Source organism: Mauremys reevesii, linkage group 13 (genome assembly GCF_016161935.1).
Source record: "Mauremys reevesii isolate NIE-2019 linkage group 13, ASM1616193v1, whole genome shotgun sequence".
In the NCBI taxonomy this organism is placed as follows: Eukaryota; Metazoa; Chordata; order Testudines; family Geoemydidae; genus Mauremys; species Mauremys reevesii.
The window spans coordinates 3,184,841-3,208,557 of NC_052635.1; the positions used below are offsets into that span (position 1 = coordinate 3,184,841).

The window sequence follows — 23,717 nt, forward strand, 5'->3', positions numbered from 1 at the left end:
ATGTAAATCCCTAGAAATGTTCATTTTTAGGAGGGGGTTTCACAATTCAGTGAAAGGGGTTCGCGGGCTGTTAAAGTTTGGGAACCACTGTTCTAAGGTGTCTCAAACTCAACACATAAAAATTGAGGCACTTAACACAATCAGTCAATTTAAAAATATTAAATCTTGGTTTTAAAAAATCTTGGCCTATGTGCACAGTAGGGAAATTTATATTTCAGTGATAGAGGCTGAAAGTTCTCTGCTGAGGAAGTTACCTTAACAATGTACCAGCTCTCCGATCAATTTATCGGGCTGTGTGTTATGGACACAGTCACTCCCAGAGCCGGATCTCTGGCTAAATCACTCTCCTATTTGAGCTCTGAGTTGGGGATTTCAAGTCAAGGAAGGGATGAATTTATCAGCCCCTTATAAAAAGCCTCAGCTCCCTGCCACCCCGCAGACCCTGCAACCCCAGCACTGAAAAGCCACAGCCTTGAGGGAGAGTGAAAGAGTCAATATCAGCAGAACACCTGACCCAGGCAGAGACCTGAGACTTTGGCTTCTCTCTCTAGCAGAGCTCAAACGTGATTTACTGCCCATCAGGACCGCAGCATCCCCAGGTCCGAGGAGGTAATCGGCAGCCCCCTGTGTCTGCGCAATAACCAGCCAATTCCCTGAGAACTTTCCCCTCCAGTACCAGGGAAGAGGAGACTTTGGCTGCGTTTAGTTTTCATTCTCGCAGCGTTGGAAGGTATTTTATCCCCTACAGAGCACTGGGAATGCCATAGGAATGCTGTTATTTTCGCGTTTATATTAATGTGATGTGTAGCGTGTCTTTTATTTCGTTTCACGGCTATTGTTTTACCGGGTAAGGAGTTAATGTGTCTGGGTCCCTCATGCCTCCTTGTTCATTCTTTCTGTTCGCCCGTCCGACAGGTGGATGGCTTGAGTCAGAGAGGCGCCCGGGAAGGGGCTGCAATGGCTGGTCAGCTACTGGAAATCTTCAGTGAGCAGCGAGACCGAGTCTCCAAGGACAGCTCCAATTTCTACTTGCAGATAAGCAGCCTGAAGTCCGAGGACACCGCCCTGTGTTGCTCCGCCAGAGACACAGTGAGGGGAAGCCGGGCTGAGCTCAGACACAAACCTCCAGTTGCGGTCTGTAGGGGAAGTCCCAGCCGGTTTAATGCTGACAGTCCAGGCACTGGAAACTCGGAAGAGGAAACACTTTGTTCAGTTCATGATGGGCGGATTTAGCCTAGGTCAGTGCCACAAAAGACAAAGATCCAGGGCTTGGTCTCTGCCTGATGGGAAAAGGTTAGGGAGACCCTCGGGGTCAAATGTTTGATTGAAATATTTATACAGTGTAGAATAAATAGTATGTGCAAAAGGCATTAAAACACCCTCGCACCGTCCCCATTTCCCAAAGGAGAGGAAAAGGCAGGATAAACCAAAACACAAAGCCTCACAGCTATAGAAAGTCACACAGCTGGTCCTAGAGACACTGTGCAGTGATGGTCCATCGTTGTGAAACGTTAACTTAGAAAGGCATTAAATACTGGGTATAAATATCGATCTCATCACTATTAGCCTCATCAATAAACGATTATCTATACAACGTGTGAACATAGGGCCAATTCCGATTACCGAGCCTTCTGTTTATCCATTCCTGCATCTATCTATCCCCATCCACCCCCTCTATCTATCTATCTATCTATCTATCCCCATCCACCCCCTCTATCTATCTATCCCCATCCATCTATCTATCTATCTATCTATCTATCGAATACACATCTCCCTTTCCCTCTTTCTCTCAACCCATGGTTACAATGCTCAGAGCACAGACTAAGGGGAGTGTCTCTTCTATTTATAGGTGTCTACGCAAAGTATGAACTAAATGTCCCGGTTAAATTCTGCCCTGCCTCTGACCTTTTCTCTCTCCCTATACAGACACTCTGGCTTGTCTACAGGTTCTCATTTACTTCCCATCCTTGAAAATTGTATTTCTCTACATCCAGGAAGCTGAGATTTTGGTTCAAATTATTTGTCATTTTACAATTTCCCAAGGTGAATTTTACCCTCCCTAAAAATCACAGGATGCAACCCCGAGACCAAGGTCTGCAGCTTTAAACCCGACATAATCTTAAAAGAGATCATAAATGTTCACACTTCCTGGTACTCATCGAATGTTTAATCTTCATCTGTTCTGCTCTCTGGCCAAATATTCTTCTCTCACACAACATGAGCCGAAGCCCACTAAAGACAAAGGGAATATTTCTCTTCAACACAGTTGATTTAAGAGCAACCCATGGACATTAATGGGAGCTAAGTGACGTCATTGACATTATCTCCTTATTTCCCCAGTGATGTGAAAGTATAATCAGGGTCTCACCCCGATGTTCCAGGGGCTGCACATACACGCAGTAAAGAGTCGCATCACTCGCTCGGGTAGGCAACCTATGGCACGTGCACCGAAGGCAGCACGCAGCTGATTTTCAGTGGCACTCACACTGCCCGGGTCCTGGCCACTGGTCCCGGGGCTCTGCATTTTAATTTAATGTTAAATGAAGCTTCTTAAACATTTTAAAAACCTTATTTACTTTACATGCAACAACCATTTAGTTCTGTATTATAGACTCACCCAAAGAGACCTTCTAAAAACGTTACAATGTATGACTGGCGCCCGAAACCTTAAATCAGAGTGAATAAAGGAAGGCTCGGCACAGCACTTCTGATAGGCTGGCGACCCCTAAGGAGACTCCTATCAGAGACTCAGTAGTTCAGCCCATTAAGGGAAGGTGTTTGTATCTCTTATAAGGAGGGGGATATGCAAATAGAGGTGGCAGGTCCCTGTTTAAATCTCTCGCTCAGTCTCCCCACGCTGCACCCGGAGAGACAATCCTCAGCCCCCTGTGTCTGGGCAGATACCAGCCAATTCCCCGAGAAGTTTCCCCTCCTGCATCAGGGAGAATGAGACTTTGGCGCCACTTACTTTTCATTGTAGCGGCTTTGGCAGGTATTTTCTTCCCCTGAACGCATTGGACATGCAGGCAGATGGGATATTATTGGCATTAATGTCGTTATATGTAAACACGATTTTATTCATTTCTTTGTTATTTTATTTATTTTATTCCTGTTAACCGATGGAGAATGTATTTAACTTGACTGGTTCCTTCCCTGTTCCCTCTTTTCCCTCCTCCTCCCCTCCAGGGGCCCGTTCGCAGGTTGTTCTGACCCAGTCGGGTCTCGAAGTGAAGCAGCCCGGGGAATCCACCCAGCTGAAATGCGCCGTGAGCGGGTTTGTTCCTAACGACTGGTGGATGGACTGGGTCAGGCAGCAGCCGGGAAAGGGACTGGAGTGGCTGGTTCACTATCACAAATCTTCAGTCACGAATTACTACTCCGCCTCCATCCAGGGGCGATTCACAGCCTCCAAGGACAGCGCCAACTTCTACCTGCAAATGACCGGCCTGAAGCCCGAGGACACCGCCGTGTATTACTGTGCGAGAGACACAGTGCGGGGAAGCGAGTTTGAGCTCAAACAAAAACCTCCCCCTGCAGAGACCAGGGAAGGCAGCAGCTCTGCTCCCCAGCACTGAGAACATGCACGAAGTGTCTCCCCTCAGGGACACCGCACAGAGCTGTGCCAGCAGACAGAGGCTCTGCTGACCCCACTCCCCCGGGGAGCGCAGGGAGCGGATGCCCAGGGTCTATTTCACGGAGCAGGAGGAAAGAACAGGTGCATCCGCCCTCGCTCTGTGGATGCCCCCAGTGCCCACCAGAGCTTTCGGATCAGATACTCCGCCGTTTACGGATCCCTCCTTCCCCAGTGAAGTCGATGGAGACGCCGAGCCCTTAACGAAGAGCAGCGGGAATGCGGAGCCCTGAGGGAGGATTCTGGACTGGAAGGCGGGGGGTGGGGTCAGTGATCATCTATCGCTTTTGTACTGAGGCTGATCATTCTCTGTGGTTGAACTTCACCCCTTTTTACAGGAGCCAGGCGAAGGTCCTCTCCAGCTCCCGAGCCCCACCTAAGCCTCCTGCAGGATTTATCCACTGGCAGAGCCTTACGCTGCCCTTCTGCACAGGGACGGTTTTTATCCCATCTCCAGAGCTCTGACCCTTCTCCTCAGACTGTTGCTCTTTCTATGTGATTTTTATTGTGGCTTCCTTCCCAGGTGCAGCTGGTGGAGTCCGGAGGGGATGTGAACAAGCCCGGAGACTCTCTCCGCCTCTCCTGCAAAGCCTCCGGGTTCCCCTGCAGCAGATACGCCTGCGCTGGGCCCGACAGGCTCCCGGGAAGGGGCTGCAGTGGGTGGCTGGAATTAGCTCCCTACGCGGATGGCACCAGTGGTGCTCTAACGCTGTCGTAGGGCGGTTCACCAGCTCCAGAGACCAGGGCCGCCCGGAGGTGGGGGCGGCATGTGGGGCAATTTGCCCCGGGCCCAGCTGGGGCCCCCACGAGAGTTTTTCGGGGCCCCTGGAGCAGGGTCCTTCACTCGCTGGGGGCCCCCAGAGCTTCTTCGCTCCTGCTCTTCGCTAGCGGGGGTCCTTCCTCTCCGGGACAGAAGGACCCCCCCCCAGCCACCGAATTACCGCCGAAGTGGGACCCGCCGCCTGAGTGCAGCCGGATCTTCCGCAGTAATTGGGCGGCAGGGACCCGCCTCCGAAGTGCCCCGAAGACCCGCGGTGGGGGCCGCACGTCGGCGGCGGGGGTCCCCGCCATGGGTCTTGGGGCAATTTGGCGGCAGGTCCCGGAATGGAAGCACCCCCACCGCCGACTTACTGCCCCCCGCCGCCCAAGACCCCGCCCCCGGAATCCTCTGTGCGGCCCACAGGCTGTAGTTTGCCCACCTCTGTCCCAGCGCCTGTTCTGTTCACTCCCTCTGGGGCACCTGGCACTGGCCACTGTCGGAGACAGGACACTGGGCTGGATGGACCCTTGGTCTGACCCAGTCTGGCCCTTCTTATGTTCTTAATTACAGTCTAGGCTCCCATAGTCCTCGGCACGGTACAAACACAGACCATAAAACCTCTCTCAGTCCCACTGAGTTTACAACCCGAGTGTAAATGGGAAGTGGCACGTGACTGGGAACAGAAATAGAAACACGAATATAAATATCAGCCGCGCAGAATCATCTTCCTTCACTGTAGCCTTAATCCTCCCTTGACTCCCCACTACAGAAAATCTCCCAGACACGCCGTTCTCGGCCCACTAATGTCAGGGAGGCTCCATTGCAAAACCTTAACTCTGCCCTCAGACTCCGCGTCCTGCCCCCCCAGCTTCTCCCACCTGCACCCACAGGCGGGCCCCAGACCCGGCCCAAAGCACGAGCCAGGCTTGCTCCGATCACGTTCCTAGTGTCATGGATCATTTCAATGGAGCCGGTCACTGCCGAGAAGGGAAAGGGGCTTCTGTCCCCAATCCCCCCCTGCGCCATGGGGAATCTTCCCTCTCCAGCGGGTGGCCCAGCCCAATGGATCCCTGGGACACGACCCCTCGCCAGACTCTGACCCCCCCCCCCCCCGATAGGACGTTGCATGGCCCTTGTGCGCATGGAACGGGGATCCAGAGCTGAGTCACCCCGAGCCCCAACATCACCTCACAATAACCAGCCCTCAGTTCCTGGGTGAGGAAATACAGTCACTGCAGGGAGCTGTTCATTCCTCCCAGGGGTCCGAAAGTGTCAGGAGGAGCCCAGCGCCCTGTGCCCGGCGCTGCACAGACACACAGGCCAGGACAGTCTGACTCCTGCACCGGGAGCCCTGGGGCGGGTCACTCAGATCACTGGTAGCAGGAGTGTGTGTCTCTTATAAAGCGGGGACATGCAAATGAGGGAGCCAGTTTCCTGTTTAAATCTGTGCCGCCCTCTGCCCAGGCTACACCCGGAGACACAATCCGCAGCCCCTGGGTCTGTGCAGTATCCAGCCAGTCCCTGAGAACATTCCCCTCCAGCACCCGAGAAAATGGGATTTTTGCTCCTTGTAATTTTCGCTATAGCAGCTTTGGAAGGTATTTTCCTCCTCTGAATAACTGGCAGAGTTAGAAGAACATTGTGTTACCGCTGTTTTTATACCGATATTAATGGCCTGTCTTTATTCCCAGGTGTCCGGTCCCAGGTGCAGCTGGTGGAGTCCGGAGGGGATGTGAAAAAGCTCGGAGACTCTCTCCGCCTCTCCTGCAAAGCCTCCGGCTTCACCTTCAGCAGCTACTGGATGCACTGGGTCCAACAGGCTCCCGGGAAGGGACTTGAATGGGTCGCTGCTATAAGGTACGATGGGAGTGATATATATTACCCTGATTCCGTCAAAGGCCGATTCACCATCTCCAGGGATAATCCCAAGAGTGAGCTGTATCTGCAAATGACCGGCCTGAAGCCCGAGGACACCGCCCGCTATTACTGTGCGAGAGACACAGTCACACGAAACCGGTTTGTGGTCATACAATAACCCAGGCTGCGGAATCGCGCTTCATCCAGCAGCCGCGCGGGGGCAGCAGTGACACACACACCGCTCCGGGCTCGGACAGGAGACCCGGCACCCGGGTGAATGTAAGGCCTGGTCTACACTAGGCGTTTAAATCGGTTTTAGGAGCGTAAAACCGATTTAACGCCACAACCGTCCACACTAGGAGGCACCTTATATCGATTTTAATGGCTCTTTAAACCGGTTTCTGTACTCCTCCCTAACGAGAGGAGTAATGCCAGTATCGGTATTAACATATCGGATTAGGGTTAGTGTGGACGCTGATCGATGGTATTGGCCTCCGGGAGCTATCCCACAGTGCACCAGTGACCGCTCTGGACCGCAATCTGAACTCGGATGCAGTGGTCAGGTAGACAGGAAAAGCCCCGCGAACTTTTGAATATTTCCTGTTTGCCCAGCATGGAGCTCCGATCAGCACGGGTGGCGATGCAGTCCGAAATCAAACTAAAAAAAGAGCTCCCGCATGGACCATGCGGATGTGATTGCTGTAAGGGCAGGCAAATCCGTTCTATCAGTGCTCCGTTACAGAAGATGAAATTCAGAATCCTTTTTTAAAAATCTCCAGACAGACGCCATAGCAGGGACTCAGCGCACTGCAGCGTGACAAGCGTAACGGAAAGCCAAAGAATCAAATGGATGCTCATGGACTGGAGGACTGAAGCTATCCCACAGTTCCTGCAGCCTCCGAAAATTATTTGCATTCTTGGCTGAGCTCCAAATGCTTCTAGGGTCAAACACACTGTCCGCGGGTCAGGGCATAGCTTGGCAATCTACTCACCCACCCCCCACCCACCCCCAGAAGCGAAAGGTAAAACAATCCTCTGACTCTTTTACATGTCACCCTATCTTTACTGAATGCTGCAGATAGACGCGATAGTGCAGCACTCAACACCAACATCCTTGCTCCCCCCCGCCATGGGCAGCTGATGGTACAATATGATGGAAATCCATCCTCAGCATCAGCATCAGCTGATCATGCAAAAAGCTGGAAATCCATCCTCATGATCAGCCTCAGCTGATGGTACAAAAGGACTGGTAACCGTCCTCGTCATCAGCCTATTGGCCCTAATTTTTTCTGGTGGATGGATGGTGCAATATGGCTGGTAACCATCCTCATCATAGCAATAGGGGGCTGAGCTCCATCAGCCCCCACCCTTCATGTGTAAAGAAAAGATTCAGTTGCCCCTGGAGTAGCAGTGGGATGCTGGGCTTCTCTCCTACACACTGCTTAATGTCCTGTCTGGACTATCATAGCAGCTGGAGGCTGCCTTCCACTCATTTCTCACTAACAAGTCAGTGTGTCTTATTCCTGCATTCTTTATTAATTCATCACACAAGTGGGGGGACAATGCTACGGTAGCCAAGAAAGGCTGGGGGAAGAACGGAATCAACAGGTGGGGTTGTTACAGGAGCACCCCCTGTGAATAGCATACAGATAATTTCTGCAGGCTCTGACACAGAGCAGCTGTGCTCTCTGGTTCTATGATATGGTGGTTCTCTAGCACACTTGCCTATATTAGGCAGCACTGATTCTATTTTTAGATACCAAAAAGGAGGGATTGACTCAGGGAGTCATTCCCAATTTTTGCTTTTGCGCCCCTGGCTTATCGGCCAGGGGCACTTATGACAGCAGCTAATGGTACAAAACAATGGAAGGTGCAATATGGCTAGTAACCAATCTTGGCTTTTGCACCCCTGGCTGATTGGCCAGGGGCACTAACAGCAAATGGTACAAAAGGACTGGTAGCCATGATCATCCTCAGTTCCAATTTATGGAAGGGTTGGGATGGTGCAATATGGCTAGTAACCATCTCTGCTATCATGCAAAAGCAAAAGCATGCTTCTGTGTAGCGCTGCTGAATCGCCTCTGTGAGCGGCATCTAGTACACATACGGTGAGAGTCACAAACCGCAAAACAAGCTCCATGATTGCCATGCTATGGCATCTGCCAGGGCAATCCAGGGGAAAAAGTCGCGAAATGCTTGTCTGCCGTTGCTTTCCCAGACGAAGGAGTGACTGACGACATTTACCCAGAACCACCCGCGACAATGATTTTTGCCCCATCAGGCACTGGGATCTCAACCCGGAAGTTCCAAGGGGCGGGGGAGGCTGCGGGAACTATGGGATAGCTAGGGAATAGCTACCCACAGTGCAACGCTCCAGAAATCGACGCTAGCCACGGACCATGGACGCACACCACCGATTTAATGTGCTTAGTATGGCCGCGCTCCACCCGATTTTATAAAATCTGTTTTACAAAACCGGTTTATGCAAATTCGGAATAATCCTGTAGTGTAGACGTACCCTCTCACAAACCTCCCGGCAGTTTTAACCCTTCCGTTCCCGGGCAATGTGTGTCCCCTTCCTGCCCAGAGCCCCGCTGGGTGCAGAGATCCCTCGCTCCATTACTGAACCCCGATCCGGAGCGAGTCCTGTCCTCAGTTGCTCTCCCCTTGCTGACCCGGCACGTTGGCTCTCCCGGAGCCCGTCTCGGTGTCAGACTCATAGGGCAGCGTCTGTCGGTGTAAACGGGACAAGCGCATTGGGGTTCGCATCACACCCAACTGATGGAGCGAATTGCTCCTGGGGCCAAATCCTCCGCTGGTGTAATGTCACCACAGCTGCTTCCGCTAGACTCGAGTTACTCCGGATTTACACCAGGGAGGCTCTGGCCCTTTCAGCAAACTGGGACGTTTAGGGCAGTAACGCAGGGGAAGGTGATTATTTCATTATAATCCGTGTGGGGCCCCTCACCGTGGCATCTCGGCCCTTCACACGCGGTTATCGCCTTTATCCCCACAGCACTGCCGGGAGGCCGGGAACTATCCCAGCCCCTGGGTCAGAGAGGGAAGACTGAGGCACGGAGAGCTGGAGGCTGGATATGGAAATGGACCATTCAGAGTCCGGGCGGGGCTGTCGGCAGAGATCACCCAGCGCCTGAACAAACCCCACTCCGCTGAGCCTGGGAATGTGGCACCACCGGGACTTTCCCAAGCGGCTGGTGGATTGTTTTCACCCCACTGACATTGGGAAATCAGAGCCCATTTTACTTCTCCCTTAGGTAAAAGCACAGACATGATCCCCTAGCCCAGGCGCTTCACAACACAGAATAAGGGACCCTCTGAGTTCTCTTCTTCAAGACTGAGACTAAAGCAAAGGGCAGGAGCTTGTGTCTTATAAGGAAGGGAATATGCAAATAGGTTGAGAAGTTTCTTGTTCAAATCTCTCCCTTTCTCTGCCCAGGCAGCACCCAGAGACACAGTTCGGAGTCCCCTGGGTCTGAGCAGTGACCGGCCAATTCTCCTGAGAAACTTCCCCTCCAGCAGCAGGCACATTTGGTTTTCATTCTATAATGATTCAACCTGTAATTGCTCCACTTCAGGCACTGCCATGCTAAGAGCTCTTCTCACCCCTTTTTCTACTCCAAACACACAAACAAACAAAAAACCCACAAACAGAGAGGAACATCTACACACGTACATGAAGACTTAGAATCAAAGAACTGGAAGGGACCTCAAGAGGCCATCATGTCCAGTCCCCTGCACTCATGGCAGGACCAGCACCATCTAGACCAGGGGGTCCCCAACACAGTGCCCACGGCAGCATCTAAATGTGCCAGCGTCCTGGCCGGCAGTCGAGCATCTGACTAAATGCTGCCAAATTTCTGCGGAATTTCAGCTAAGATGCCTCTCGATGATGCTGCTTGCTGCCGATAAGCAACGTCATTGAGAGGCGTCACCACCGAAATGCCACAGAAATTCAGCAGCATTTTTGCAGATGCTCAACCGCCGCCATGGTCCTTCATCTGGCGTGTGACAGACAAAAAGGTTGCGGACCACTGATCTAGATCAAGCGGTGTCATCCAGAGGTGTCGCCACCAAAATGCCGCCGAATTTCAGCGGCATTTCGGCGGGTGCTCGACCGCCGTCTAGGATGCAGGCACATTTAGATGCCCCCATGGGCACCATGGTGCACGCAGGCACCGCGTTGGGGACCCCTGTAATAAATCAAACCCTGATAGATCAATCCCGACCTGCCAATCCAGCAGGTGTTGAAGACCTGCCCTGAGAGGGAAAGCCACTGGTCTGTCTCAGGAATGTTATGCCATTTTGTACGCTCGGGAGAAGTTATGCCCATGCAACTGGGGACACAGATTCCACCTGCAGACTGACCATGCTGAGCTAAAGTGGCTTCACCCAGTCAAAGAGACTAAGTGTACGTCTATACAACCCGCCAGATCCGCGGGTAGTGTTCGATGTATCAGAGATCAATTTATCACATCTCATCTGGACACGATAAATGGATCCACTAATTGATGCCAGGGCTGCCCAGAGGATTCAGGGAGCCTGGGGACAAGCAATTTCAGGGGCCCCTTCCATAAAAAAAGTTGCAATACTATAGAATACTGTATACTCATGGGGGCCCCTGTGGGGCCTCGGGCAAATTGCCCCACTTGCCCCCCCCCCCGGCACCAAAATGCACCAAAGCTCATTAAAAGGGTTGGACAAATATTTTCCATCAAAACTTTTTTTGGATTGAAAACTCAAGGTTTTTAAAAAGCAGAAAAAATCATGGACAATGTCTGCTTTCCTTCAAAATGTGTTGTGGGATTTTTAATTGAAAAGCTGAAATTAGTCTGCCAAAACCTGAACATGGTTTGGGGTTTCAGAAGTATGTGGCCAACTATTTGCTACTTGCTGTGTTGGTTTGTTTAAAGAAACAATAAAAAAATTCTGCTTAAAAAAAATCCAAAACTTTTGAACCACCTCAGCTTGTGACCAAACGCCTGAGCCCATCCAGTCAGAGATTTTCCCAGGTTTCTGATACTCTGCTGGCTTCCTTGACTCATATCTGTCTCCATAACTTTGGGTTCATTTAGCTTAGAACATAAGAATGGGTCAGACCAAAGGTCCATCCAGCTCAGTATCCTGTCTACCAACAGTGGCCAAAGCCAAGTGCCCCAGAGGGAGTGAACCTCACAGGTGATGATCAAGTGATCTCTCTCCTGCCATCCATCTCCATCCTTGGACAAACAGAGGCTAGGGACACCATTCTTTACCTATCCTGGCTAATAGCCATTAATGGACATAAACTCCATGCATTTATCTTTTTCCTAGAGACTGGCTCCACGGGGTCCCTCACAAACTGGAGACGGTTACTGGGGGTTTGTCTTTAGTATAACTTATGTACATACTCCACAAACTGAGCATTTGAGCTTGTTCCAGAATCTGGGATGAGCCTATATTGTGAAAACTGACATGCTCAAAATATCACAAGCATGTGAATGGACACAGGGTGCTGAAATTAAATTACCCCAGGGGTTCTCAAACTGGGGGTTGGGACCCCTCAGGGGGTCACGAGGTTATTACTGGCGATCCCGAGCTGTCAGCCTCCACCTCAAACCCCACTTTGCCTCCAGCATTTATAATAATGTTAAATATATTTAAAAGTATTTTAATTTATAAAGGGGGGAGGGTCCCATTCAGAGGTTTGCTATGTGAAAGGGGTCACCAGTACAAAAGTTTGAGAACCACTGAATTAACTCTCCTGGAGCCTCAGGGAATGCAGGGGAGGGGGGGTCTCCCTTGGTAGGGTTGGGAAGGAGGTAGGTGGTGTATGATATTGCTCTTCTCCTGTGATCCCTCCCCCATGGCTCTCTTGGCTCTATCACAGTTAAGCTAAAGTGGCTAATTTTCAATGAAGCTACCCGCCCCTGACATGAATCTCCCTATGGCACTGAAATTAAATGTAGACTATAATTTGGCATTTGAGAAGTGAAAGGGATGGTAGCCCTAAGAGAAAAGCTAACAGCTTGGCTCTTTGTGTTAAATAGCCCTCTGCAAGCCTCAAACTGCTGAATGAGCTTTAGGGTAGGGAAGGCTGTGCCTCCTCAAAATGCCCCCTATCTGATCCCCTCTCACTTCCTGCCCCCTGACTGCCCCCTCAGAATCCCTGACCCATCCTGCTCCTTGTCCCCTGACCGCCCCCCCAAGACCCTCTCCAAACACCCCCAGGACCCCACCCCTATGTACCCCCACTCCCTGTCCCCTGACTGCCCCGACTCCACCCCCCCGCCCCTTCTGAGTCCTGACAGACCTTCTGAATGCCCACAATCCAACCCCCCATTCTCCATCCCCTGATCGCCCCCCTGAACCTCTGTCCCCTACCTGTCCCTTGACTGTCCCCCCTACCCCGTATCCCACCCCCCCAGCGCCGGCCCCCTTATCATGCCATTTACCCCCACCTCCCCGCTCTTCTGGAGCCTCAGCGTGCGGCATCCAGGAGCGACCCTGGACAGCGCTGCAGCGGCGTGGCTCCAGCGGGACCTGAGCTTGCAGCTCACAGGCCCAGCCCCTTACCACGTGGCTCTGAGCCGGAGGAGCTCAGGCCCCACCCAAGCCTCGCTGCTTTAGCACTGTCCAGGGCCGCTCCTGGTGTGCTGAGGCGCCGGGGAATGGGTGGAGGGGGGGATCCTCCGACATTCTCCTGGGGGCCGCTGCGGGGCCTGGGGAAAATCCCCCCCCCTCCGTGGCCCTGTCACCGTCACCACTTCCTCTTAGATCTCAAAGCGCTTTGCAGGGAGGTCAGCACCATTATCCAGGTGACTGGTTGCTCATTGATTGATGGATTCCAAGGCCAGAATGGACCATTTGAACATCTAATCGAACCTCCACAGGCCAGAGAACTTCCCCGAAAATAATCTCTCAGGCAGATCTCCCAGGGAAAAAACGTGCATTCTTGGTTAAAAAATGGTCAGCGATGGAGAACATACCAGGATCATTGGTGAGTTGGTCCAATGGCCAATTATTCTCACTTAGATATTTGCACCCTATTTCCAATCTGAATGTGTCAAGTTTCAACCTCCAGCCTTTGATTCCTGTTATACCTTTTGTCTGTCAGATTAAAGAGCCCCGGATTAAATATTTGCTCTCCATGTAGGAGCTCATCCGATGACAATGGCAGTCAAAGCCATGTCCCTTCTCAGTTCAGGAAGGTTTGGGTCCAAAAGTTACACAAATTCTTCGCCCACCCCTCGGAATCGGAGGATAAGAAATTTGATCACTCAGGGAAGGAGTTTGTGTGTCTTATAAGGAGCGGGATATACAAACAGGGGTGACACTTCCTGTTTAAATCTGTGCCTCTCTCTGCCCAGGCTGCACCCAGAGAGACAATCCGCAGCCCCCTGTGTCTGTGCAGTTATCAGCTAATCCCCTCAGAGCCTTTCCCTCCAACTCCAGGGAAAATGAGACTTTAGCACCATTTACTGTTCATTGTAGCAGCTCTGGAAGGTTTCTCCTCCCCCGGAAAGCATTGGCGGGGCAAGGGAGCAATCTATTATCGTTATTACTATTGATATGATTTATAATATCTTTCTATTCCCAGGTGCCCGGTCGCAGATCCAGCCCCTGGACCCGCAAGTTTATGTGAAAAAGCCCGGAGACTCTCTCCGCCTTTACTGAAAACCCACCGGGTTCACCCTCAGCAGCTACTGGATGAGCTGGGTCCACCAGGCCCCTGGGACGGGACCGGAGTGGATCGGGGAAATACACCCAACTTCAACTACCATCAACTACGCCCAGTCCTTCAAGGGACGCTTCAGCATCTCCAGGGACAGCCCCAACAACCTGCTGTATCTGCAAATGACCGGCCTGAAGCCCGAGAACACCGCCCGGTATTACTGGGCTAGGCACACAGTGAGCAGATTAAAGCTATTAAACACGGAACAAAAACCGAGATGAAATGGTACAACTTTACCAACATGCTGCAGAGGGCAGCAGTGAACTACAATTAAATGCCGATTTATTAAATTATTTAAGGTATTAGTATTAAAGAGCGTGTTTGTGCACCTATCAGCATGTAAATATTTAGGGATTTCTATGTGTTTTAGTGATATGAGACAAACATTCTTTCAGATCTTGAATAGCCACTGGCATTACCGAGAATTAAGTGTGACGTTAAATCCATGGCACTACGAATTGTGCTGAACTGGAAGTGGAGTCCTGCACAGAGATGGGGTTAAGAAATGTCTAAGTGCTTTCCTGAATCAAGGCTTAAGAAATTGTTCTAGGGTCTAGATGAAATCACGAATTAACTTGCATCCTTGAAAATCATCCCCTGACCTACTATCTCCCTTAAACTGTTTGGAATATCCCAGCCCCAGACTGCTGTGGGATTTTACACAGCAATCTTTGTAAGAGATTGCTCACTCTGAAATGTTGCTGAGCTGTGCCGCTGAGCGCACTGGATCTCCCCTGAGAAACAACAGGTCCTCCACCCATTAGAGAGTTTGCTCCCTGTTTTCAAAGGAACCCAACGTTGTGAGGTTTCCAACCCCCACGGGATTTGAGAAGTTACATTGCTTAAGCTAAGATCCTTTAAAAACTCCCCCCGTATCAGAATACATCAACACAGGGGCAGGGCTCAGCTTCTAAGGTCTATGTATTACTGTTAATTTTTATTATTTTATCCAGCGTTCCCATGGAGACTTTCATTTAGCTTATTGACATTTTTATCTGTATTATTGCCTATATACAGTGGGTGTTGAAAATAATATTGACACTAATACTAAGAAGGAGAAGAGTGAAATAACTTCTGTGCAACAGATTTTTTTTACAATTAACCCCACTCAAAGCAACGGGAGTTCTCTGTCACTTACAGTTACACACGCATACAAATACCTGCTGGGTTATAATCCTAGGCTGGAGATTTTTTCAGGTACCGACTGTCCATTTTCACTGTATGAGTTAGCAGAGTTTAGCGCTTTAGGACTTCTGGGCTACAACATTCAAAGCAGGCTAGGGGGTACCCACACCCAACTCCCATTCATTTAAAGGTGCTAATCTAATAATAATTCTGTCTGGTCATCCAGCATTGCAAGGAAGAGTGTCAAACATAGGTGGTGGAACTAGGGGTGCTGCTCCAGCCCTGGCTTGAAGTGGTTTCCATCATATACAGGGTTTCCAGTTTGGTTCAGTGTCTCTCAGCATCCGCACTATAGATATTGTTCCAGCACCCCTGCTTTGCAATGCCTGCCTCCTTCTAGAAGAAGAAAAATATGTTTTCAGACATCAGTAATAGCACTAACCCCTAGCATTTACATAGCGATCTCAGCGCACTTCACAAAGGAGGGTCAGGGTCTCTATACCAATTTTACAGAGAGAAGTGACTTATCCAAGGCAACCCAGAAGACCAAGGAATAAACAGCCAGTGTCCCATGGCCCGGCCTAGCGCTCTCTGCACTGGGACACACGGTGGCAAGGACTCACAGACGAAGAACAGACAGAGCTCAGCGGCAGGTGAACAATCGATGGTGCATTTTGCCTGTCAGAGGCAGCGAGCATCCCTAGAGGTCACTGCAGCAATGAGCCTGTCAGAGAGACTCCAACCCTCCTTCTCCCGCCGAATATCTTCTGCCGCCGAACCCGTCTCCGGGAGGCCCGAGTTTAACGAGGGCTGCGGTCTGGGGTGTGATTTTTAAAGAGGGGAGATGCAAATTCAGTGTCTCGGAGCCCTGCATAAATCTGGTGTTCTCCTGGAGGGCAGAGTATGAACGGGGAGCAGGCCAAGGTCTTGCAGTTACCATCGGAAACACCCCCCAGCGTCAGCAGCATGATATTGTGGCTGAATCTTCTCTTGGCTCTAGCGGCTCTTCCAGGTACTTCCCCCCTCCCCCGCCCCCAGCATCGGTGGGAGACTCCGGGGCAGTTTGTACATTCCTGCCCCAGCCCAAAGCGCAGTGAAATGAACGAGCCGCTCCCCAACGGCTTCTGTGAGCTTTGGCTCAGGTCGTGTGTTAACATGATTCTTAATGGCTTTTTTCCTTCTCCCCCACCCCCCAGATGTCCGGTCCCAGGTTCTTCTGGTGGAGTCGGGAGGGGATGTGAAAAAGCCCGGAGACTCTCTCCGCCTCTCCTGCAAAGCCTCCGGGTTCAACTTCACCAGCTACCATATGAGCTGGGTCCGTCAGGCGCCCGGGAAGGACCTGGAGTGGGTCGCACTGATATACAACCCTGCTAGTAGCCAAAGCACGTTTTACAGTGAAGCGGTTAAAGGGCGATTCACCATCTCCAGAGACGACTCGAACAGCCTGGTGTATCTGCAAATGACCAGCCTGAAAGCGGAAGACACCGCCTGGTATTACTGTGCGAGAGACACAGCGATCAGAAATCAACTGCAGTGAATACAAAAACCTCCTCCTCGGACGCAAACAGCTCTCAGGGCCAGCAGAGAGCAGCAGGCACTGACACGGCAGAGCAGCTGAGACACCGGGAAATGGAATAAGAAACCGCCAATAATGTATCTGGGCTTCAGTCATCTCGAAATGCAGATTGGCAGTTAAAGACTCGCTATGTTGAGAGAATAGCGAGGACTTTACTTAGTGGGTAGCAATGGAGAAATTGAATCCGCCTCAGTAGCTATTGATCATTAGCTTTCTGCCTTTCAACCCGCCTTGTGAACATGAACGAAGAGGAAGAAATGCCAGAAACATTATTTAAAGAGTCTATTTGCTAGAAGCTGGGAATGGGTGACAGTGGATGGATCACTGGATCATTCCCTGTTGTGTTCATTCCCTCTGGGGCACCTGGCATTGGCCACTCTCAGAAAACAGGATACTGGGCTAGATGGACCTTTGGTGTGACCCAGTGTGGCTGTTTTTATGTTCTTAAGATGAGCAATCAAGAAGGAATTTTGTCTCTAAAAATTGTAGAGAACCCTGCAGAAATTATTCTTTGAGTGAAGTTCTACTCTTCTCCTTCACTCAGGTAAGACTTTCCCACTACACCCACCTCCGGGAGGCTGAGTTTGCTGAGGGCTGAGGTCCAAGATGTGTCTTATAAAGAGGAGGAGATGCAAATTCAGTGGTTAATGCAACTCATTTTCCCCCTTCGATTAAAATTCCCTGCTCCAATGTACCGCTGCCTTGTTTTCTCCCTTGTGCCCCAGGGGCCCGCTCCCAGGTGGCTCTGAGCCAGTCGGGGCCAGCGCTGAAGCAGCCCGGAGAGTCCCATACGCTGCAATGTGCCAGCAGCGGGTTCGCTCTGAGCAGCGCCTGGATGGGCTGGGTCAGACGGGACCCCAGGATGGGGCTGGGGTGGCGGGCCAGGTACTATGATCCCTCCATCCACTGTTACGCCTCCTCCATCCAGGGGAGATCTGCAGCCTCCAAGGACAGCAACACCTTCCGCTTGCACATGAACAGCCTGAAAGCCAAGGACACCGCCGTGTAGAGACACTGACACACACAGTGAGGGGAAGCCAGTCTGGGCTCAGACAAAAACCTTCCTGGCAGCTGCAGCAGAAGCCTAAAATAGTCCCATGTTCACCTCTCAGTTCCCGTGTGCGGATAGAAAGCAGGAGAGGTGAAAACACAAACCCTGGCAGCTATAGAAGGGAACAAGGCTGTTCCCCAGATCCCTGTTGGTCAATGCCAGAGAGCTGGGTCGTGTCTGTTTATAGATTTATTTCACTCTCTGCCCTGTACATTGTCTCACTCCGATTAGCCTCATCAGTGAACTGGTCTCCAGCCAGTCTGAGAGCCTAGTACCATGGCGCATTATGGAGCCACCCACCCACCAACCCTCATCGTCTGAGCATCGTTCAGTGTAACTGTCTATGGGACATTCCCTGAGAACTCCCCCCTCCAGTGTATGTGAATGAGGGTGGGGATATGAAAGGGAACACGAGTGATCATGGGAACGGAGATCTGTGTGTCAGCGTGAATGCTGCTATTTGTCTGAAAATCAGTGGGAATGGGAATATTTGCGGTGGTGTTTTTTGTTGTTATCCCTTAATATTACATCCTGTGGATGGTTTAGAAACACGTAGCGTTCATGTCACACAACTTCTTTAAACACAATCAGGAGAAAGCTTCTGTCTATAATTAATTGCTTATTAATAATTAACTAAGTAAATGATCTTGGTGATGATGCTTAGCGCTGATAGATTTGGTGCTAGTTGTGGTCCTGGCGCCTAGGGTCTCCAGAAGCTGGGAATGGGCCACAGGGGGTGGGTCACTCAGTGATTCCCTGCTCTGTTCATTCCCTCTTGGCCACCTGGCACCGGCCATTGTCGGAAGACAGGACACTGGGCCAGATGGACCTTTGGTCTGATCCAGTCTGGCCCTTCTTATGTTCTTAATTACAGTCTAGGCTCCCATAGTCCTAGGCACGGTACAAACACAGACCATAAAACCTCTCCCAGTCCCACCAAGTTTACAATCTGAGTGTAAATGGGAAGTGGCGTGTGACTGGGAACAGGAATAGAAATACGAATATAAATATCAGAGGGGGAGCCGTGTTAGTCTGGATCTGTAAAAGCAGCAAAGAGTCCTGTGGCACCTTATAGACTAACAGACGTTTTGGAGCATGAGCTTTCGTGGGTGAATATTCACTTCGTCAGACGCATGGGTATTCACCCACGAAAGCTCATGCTCCAAAACGTCTGTTAATCTATAAGGTGCCACAGGACTCTTTGCTGCTTTTACGAATATAAATATCAGCCGCGCAGAATAATCTTCCTTCACTGTTTGCATCCTTTCTCGACTCCCTCCTAAAGAAAAGCTCCCAGAGACGCTGCTCTCGGCCCACTAATGTCAGGGAGGCTCCAATGCAAAACCTTAACTCTGCCCTCAGACTCCCCCTCCCCCCAGCTTCTCCCACCTGCACCCACAGGCGGGACCCAGACCCGGCCCAAAGCACGAGCCAGGCTTGCTCAGATCACGTCCCTAGTGTCAGGGATCATTTCAAAGCAGACGGTCACTGCCGGGAAGGGAAAGGGGCTTCTGTCCCCAATCCCTCCCAGTCCCATGGGGAATCTTCCCTCTCCAGCGGGTGGCCCAGCCCAGTGGATCCCCGGGACACGACCCCTCCCCAGACATCGACTCCCCTGACCAGACGTTGCATGGTCCTTGTGCGCATGGAACGGGGCTCCAGAGCTGACTGGCCCCCGACCTCAGCCCCAATATCACCTCACAATACCCAGGCCCTCAGTTCCTAGGTGAGGAAATACAGTCACTGCAGGGAGCTGTTCATTCCTCCCAGGGGTCCCAAACTGTCAGGACTAGGATCCCAGCGCCCTGTGCCCGGCGCTGCACAGACACACAGGACGGGGCAGTCTGACTCCTGCACCCGGAGCCCTGGGGTGACTCACTCAGATCACTGGCAGCAGGAGTGTGTGTCTCTTATAAAGAGGGGACATGCAAATGAGGGAGACAGTTTCCTGTTTAAATCTGTGTCTCTCTCTGCCCAGTCTGCACCCGGAGACACAATCCGCAGCCCCTGGGTCTGTGCAGTGACCAGCCAGTCCCTGAGAACTTTCCCCTCCAGCACCCGGGAAAATGGGATTTTTGCCGCTTGTAATTTTCGTTGTAGCAGCTTTGGAAGGTATTTTCCTCCTCTGAATAACTGGCAGAGTTAGAAGAATATTGTGTTACCGCTGTTTTTATACCGATATTAATGGCCTGTCTTTATTCTCAGGTGCCCGGTCCCAGGTGCAGCTGGTGGAGTCCGGAGGGGATGTGAAAAAGCCCGGAGACTCTCTCCGCCTCTCCTGCAAAGCCTCCGGGTTCACCTTCAGCAGCTACTGGATGCACTGGGTCCGACAGGCTCCCGGGAAGGGGCTAGAATGGGTCGCTGCTATAAAGTACGATGGGAGTGATATACGCTACCCTGATTCAGTGAAAGGCCGATTCACCATCTCCAGGGACAATCCCAAGAGTGAGCTGTATCTGCAAATGACCGGCCTGAAGCCCGAGGACACCGCCCGCTATTACTGTGCGAGACACACATTGAAACCAAACCGGTTTGTGATCATACAATAACCCAGGCGGCGGAATCGCCCTTCTCCCGGCAGCCGCGCGGGGGCAGCAGTGACACACACACCGCTCCGGGCTGGGACAGGAGACCCGGCACCCGGGTGAATGTAACACAAACCTCCCGGCAGTTTTAACCCTTCCGTTCCCGGGCAATGTGTCTCCCCTTCCTGCCCGCAGCCCCGCTGGGTGCAGAGATCCCCCGCTTCATCTGTGAACCCCAATCCGGGAGAGGCGGCTGCTGAGGGAGAAGCAGAGGCCCGTTGGTGGTGGTGGTGGTGGTGGGGGGGTCATGGGGGCACCACGGTCACAGAACGCAGCTCCCACTGAGTGAGATTTGGCCCAGGACTCCCCAAAGGCTTGTGTGACATTCCCACCCGGCATTAGCTACCAGCCAATTGTCACTGTCAGGTCTCCCATGGCTACAAAAAGGCTGAACCTACTTCCCCTTGTACTGAGAGAGTTTCTAGTTTCAGATTCTGGTCCAGCTGCCAAATGTTCTTGTCTCCCACAATCTAACCCAGGGGTGGAGGAGGGGGTGCGGAGTGAGTGAGGGGGCTCAGAGCAGGGGGAGGGAAGTGGGGAGGCTCAAGGCAGGTTGGGGGCAGGAGGGGTGTGGGGTGCATTAGGGGGCTCAGGGCAGTGGGTTGAGAGCACGGTTCCCTCTAAGCTGTGCACGTGTGTGTGTACACAGACCCTAAACCCTGCGCACACGGCGAAACACTGCATGCACAAAAATTTGCACAGAAGATTTTTTTTGCGCACACAGCCTGTCAAAAATTAGAGAGAACATTGGTTTGGGGGCAGGGGAGGTTTGAGGAGCAGGCTCCTGCCCAGCGCTGTTTACCTGGAGCAGCTCCAGGGTGGCACCAGTTCCCACTGGGGCTAAGGCAGGCTCCCTGACTGCCTGCTCTGGTCCCATGCCACTCCCAGAAGCAGCGAGCACCATGTCCCTGCGGCCCCTGAGCGGGGGGAGGGGAGGCAGAGGGCTCCGTGCGCTCCCCTCACCTGTAAGTACCTCCCCCTAAAAGCAGCAAAGAGTCTTGTGGCACCTTATAGACTAACAGACGTATTGGAGCATGAACTTTCGTGGGTGAATAGCCACTTCGTCGGATGCAAGTACGAAGTGGGTATTCACCCAGGAAAGCTCGTGCTCCAATATGTCTGTTAGTCTATAAGGTGCCACAAGACTCTTTGCTGCTTTTACAGATCCAGACTAACATGCTCCCCCTCTGATACTTACCTCCCCCTAAGCTCCCATTGGCCAGAGTTCCCCATTCCCGGCCAATGGCAGTTGTGGGGTGCAGTGCCTGCAGGCTAAGGCAGTGCGTGGAGCCCGCTGCCCACCCTCCCCCAAGGGCCGCAGGTACATAGTGCCGGCTGCTTCTGGGAGCAGCGCGAGGCGCATGGCACAAGGGGGTGACAATCCCATGGGCCAGATCCAAAGCCTTGATGCGCCCGATCCAGCCCACAGGCCGTAGTTTTCCCACCCCTGGTCTAACCCAAAGGCAATGAGGAATAAGGGAAGCTTTTCCCTGGCCCCAGAACACGCTCTATTGGGCAGGGAAGGATGTCTTGGGATTTGAGATCATTTTACTTCTCCCTTAGGTAAAAGCACAGACGTGATCCCCCAGCCCAGGTGCTTCACAACACAAAATAAGGGACCTTCTGAATCCTCTTCATTGTTGCAACCACTGTTATATATTTACAGCAAGTATTGTACAAAGCAGGGCCGGTTCTAGGTTCCCTCCCCTCAAGCAATACAATTTTGGCTGCCTTCCCTCCTTTTTTGGGGGGCTTTTACACATGTTTGCACTTTGCAATATTGTTGTTTGGTTGTTTTTTTTGTTTGACTGGGTGTGGTACTGATGCAGCATTTGGCAACGACTGCATCTGAATCTGTTTGGGCCAGGTGTATCTGCCTGAATTTCTTATTGAGACAGAGGAGCTGAAAACCCCATGGGCCACCAGAGGCCTGAGTAACTCGCGCTTCCTGTGATATGTGTGGAGGTGAAATACAGACTAGAGCAGGGATCGGCAACCTCTGGCACGCAGCTCGCCAGGGTAAGCACCCTGGCAGGCCAGGCCAGTTTGTTAACCTGCCACATCCGTAGGTTTGGCCCATCGTGGCTCCCACTGGCCGCGGTTCACCACTCCACGCCAATGGGAGCTGCAAGAAGCCATGGCGAGCACATCCCTTGGCCCGTGCCGCTTCCCACAGCCCGCATTGGCCTGGAGCGGCGAACCTGGGCCAGTGGGAGCTGCGATGAGTGGAACCTGCTGACCCAGCATGTAAACAAACTGGCCTGGCCAGCCATGGTGCTTACCCTGGTGAACTGTGTGCCAAAGGTTGCCGACCCCTGCTGCAGGGCTTTAGGAATATGAAGTCGCTCTTGGGAGACTCCAGGGTCAGTCAGACTTTGTAGCAGTAGCCCAGAGGGCTGCCGCCTGCCACATCCAGGCAGTTGGTGGCACTTTGTTGCCCAAGGAGAGCTGGGGCTTGATGTTGGACTTCTTGAAGATATCCGCCAGAATGCTGCCCCCGGAAATATGCCACCCCAAGCACGTGCTTGTTTTGCTGGTGCCTAGAGCTGGTCCTAGTTCCCAGTAGTGGGAGGGGGAACCCTGACACCAATTCATAACAAAAATAAATGTTTAGGGAGATCCGCTTTTACACGTGCACTCGGCTGCCTCAGTTACATCTCACCTCCAAGCACAAGGCATAGTTCACCCAGAGGAGTTTCTCAATATCATGCGGACGTTCAGAGGTGAACAATCCGGATTCTCCCCTGCTCTGCCGCACGTGGTCCATGTTTAACCTCTGCAAGCAGATGGGATGTGGGCCCGTTCTGATGCCCAGCGCCTCCTGCCCTTTCAGAAAAGGGGGCAAGTTTCAGCTCAAATTTCTAGAGTTGACTTCAGCTGATGTATAGAACAGGGGTAGAAGCCCAGTTTGTCAGGTGACCAGAGTCACAACATAAATAACCTGCTGGTGAAGACTCCACAGGAACGGGTCACAAACACTTCACAGGCTGAACTTTATTCATCTCTGCCCAGCCTCGGTGCATGGACTGTCAGGTCACTTTCCGAGCGGTTCCCTGGCTTAGAACAAGGGGCTGCAGGGACTAACTCCCAGAGCCGTGCCGCTCCGCACTGCTATGGGATTTCACTGCAGCGCAGACTCTCTTCTGCCTGGGGGGTGTGTTTGGTCTCCCGTTAGGTGACAGGGGATATGTTTGTTGTGACCGCTTCCCTCACTGTTCCCTCTTCTCACCCCTCCCACGGGGGCCCAGTCGCAGGTTGTTCTGACCCCAGCGGGTTCTGAAGCGAAGCAGCCCAGAGAATCCACCTGCTTAAATGCGCCGGGACCGGGTTTAATCCCAAGGGCTGGTGGGTCCCACAGAAACCCGGGAAGTGGGTTGGGGTGGCTGCTGAGTTACCCACA

At 52.0% G+C, this 23,717-nt stretch overlaps 3 gene segments (V, D, J or C); all 3 read left to right on the plus strand.

Moving 5' to 3' along the window:
- The first annotated feature begins 2,875 nt into the window (after nucleotides 1–2,875).
- Nucleotides 2,876–3,575, plus strand: LOC120380819. The segment is given in 2 exon segments: nucleotides 2,876–2,992; nucleotides 3,187–3,575. Coding segments are annotated over 2 exon segments (435 nt in total).
- A 2,368-nt stretch (nucleotides 3,576–5,943) lies between these two features.
- On the plus strand, nucleotides 5,944–6,426 carry LOC120380821. The segment is given in 2 exon segments: nucleotides 5,944–5,989; nucleotides 6,083–6,426. Coding segments are annotated over 2 exon segments (390 nt in total).
- Nucleotides 6,427–15,986: 9,560 nt separating this feature from the next.
- On the plus strand, nucleotides 15,987–16,744 carry LOC120380452. The segment is given in 2 exon segments: nucleotides 15,987–16,117; nucleotides 16,302–16,744. Coding segments are annotated over 2 exon segments (450 nt in total).
- The last annotated feature ends 6,973 nt before the right edge of the window (nucleotides 16,745–23,717 follow it).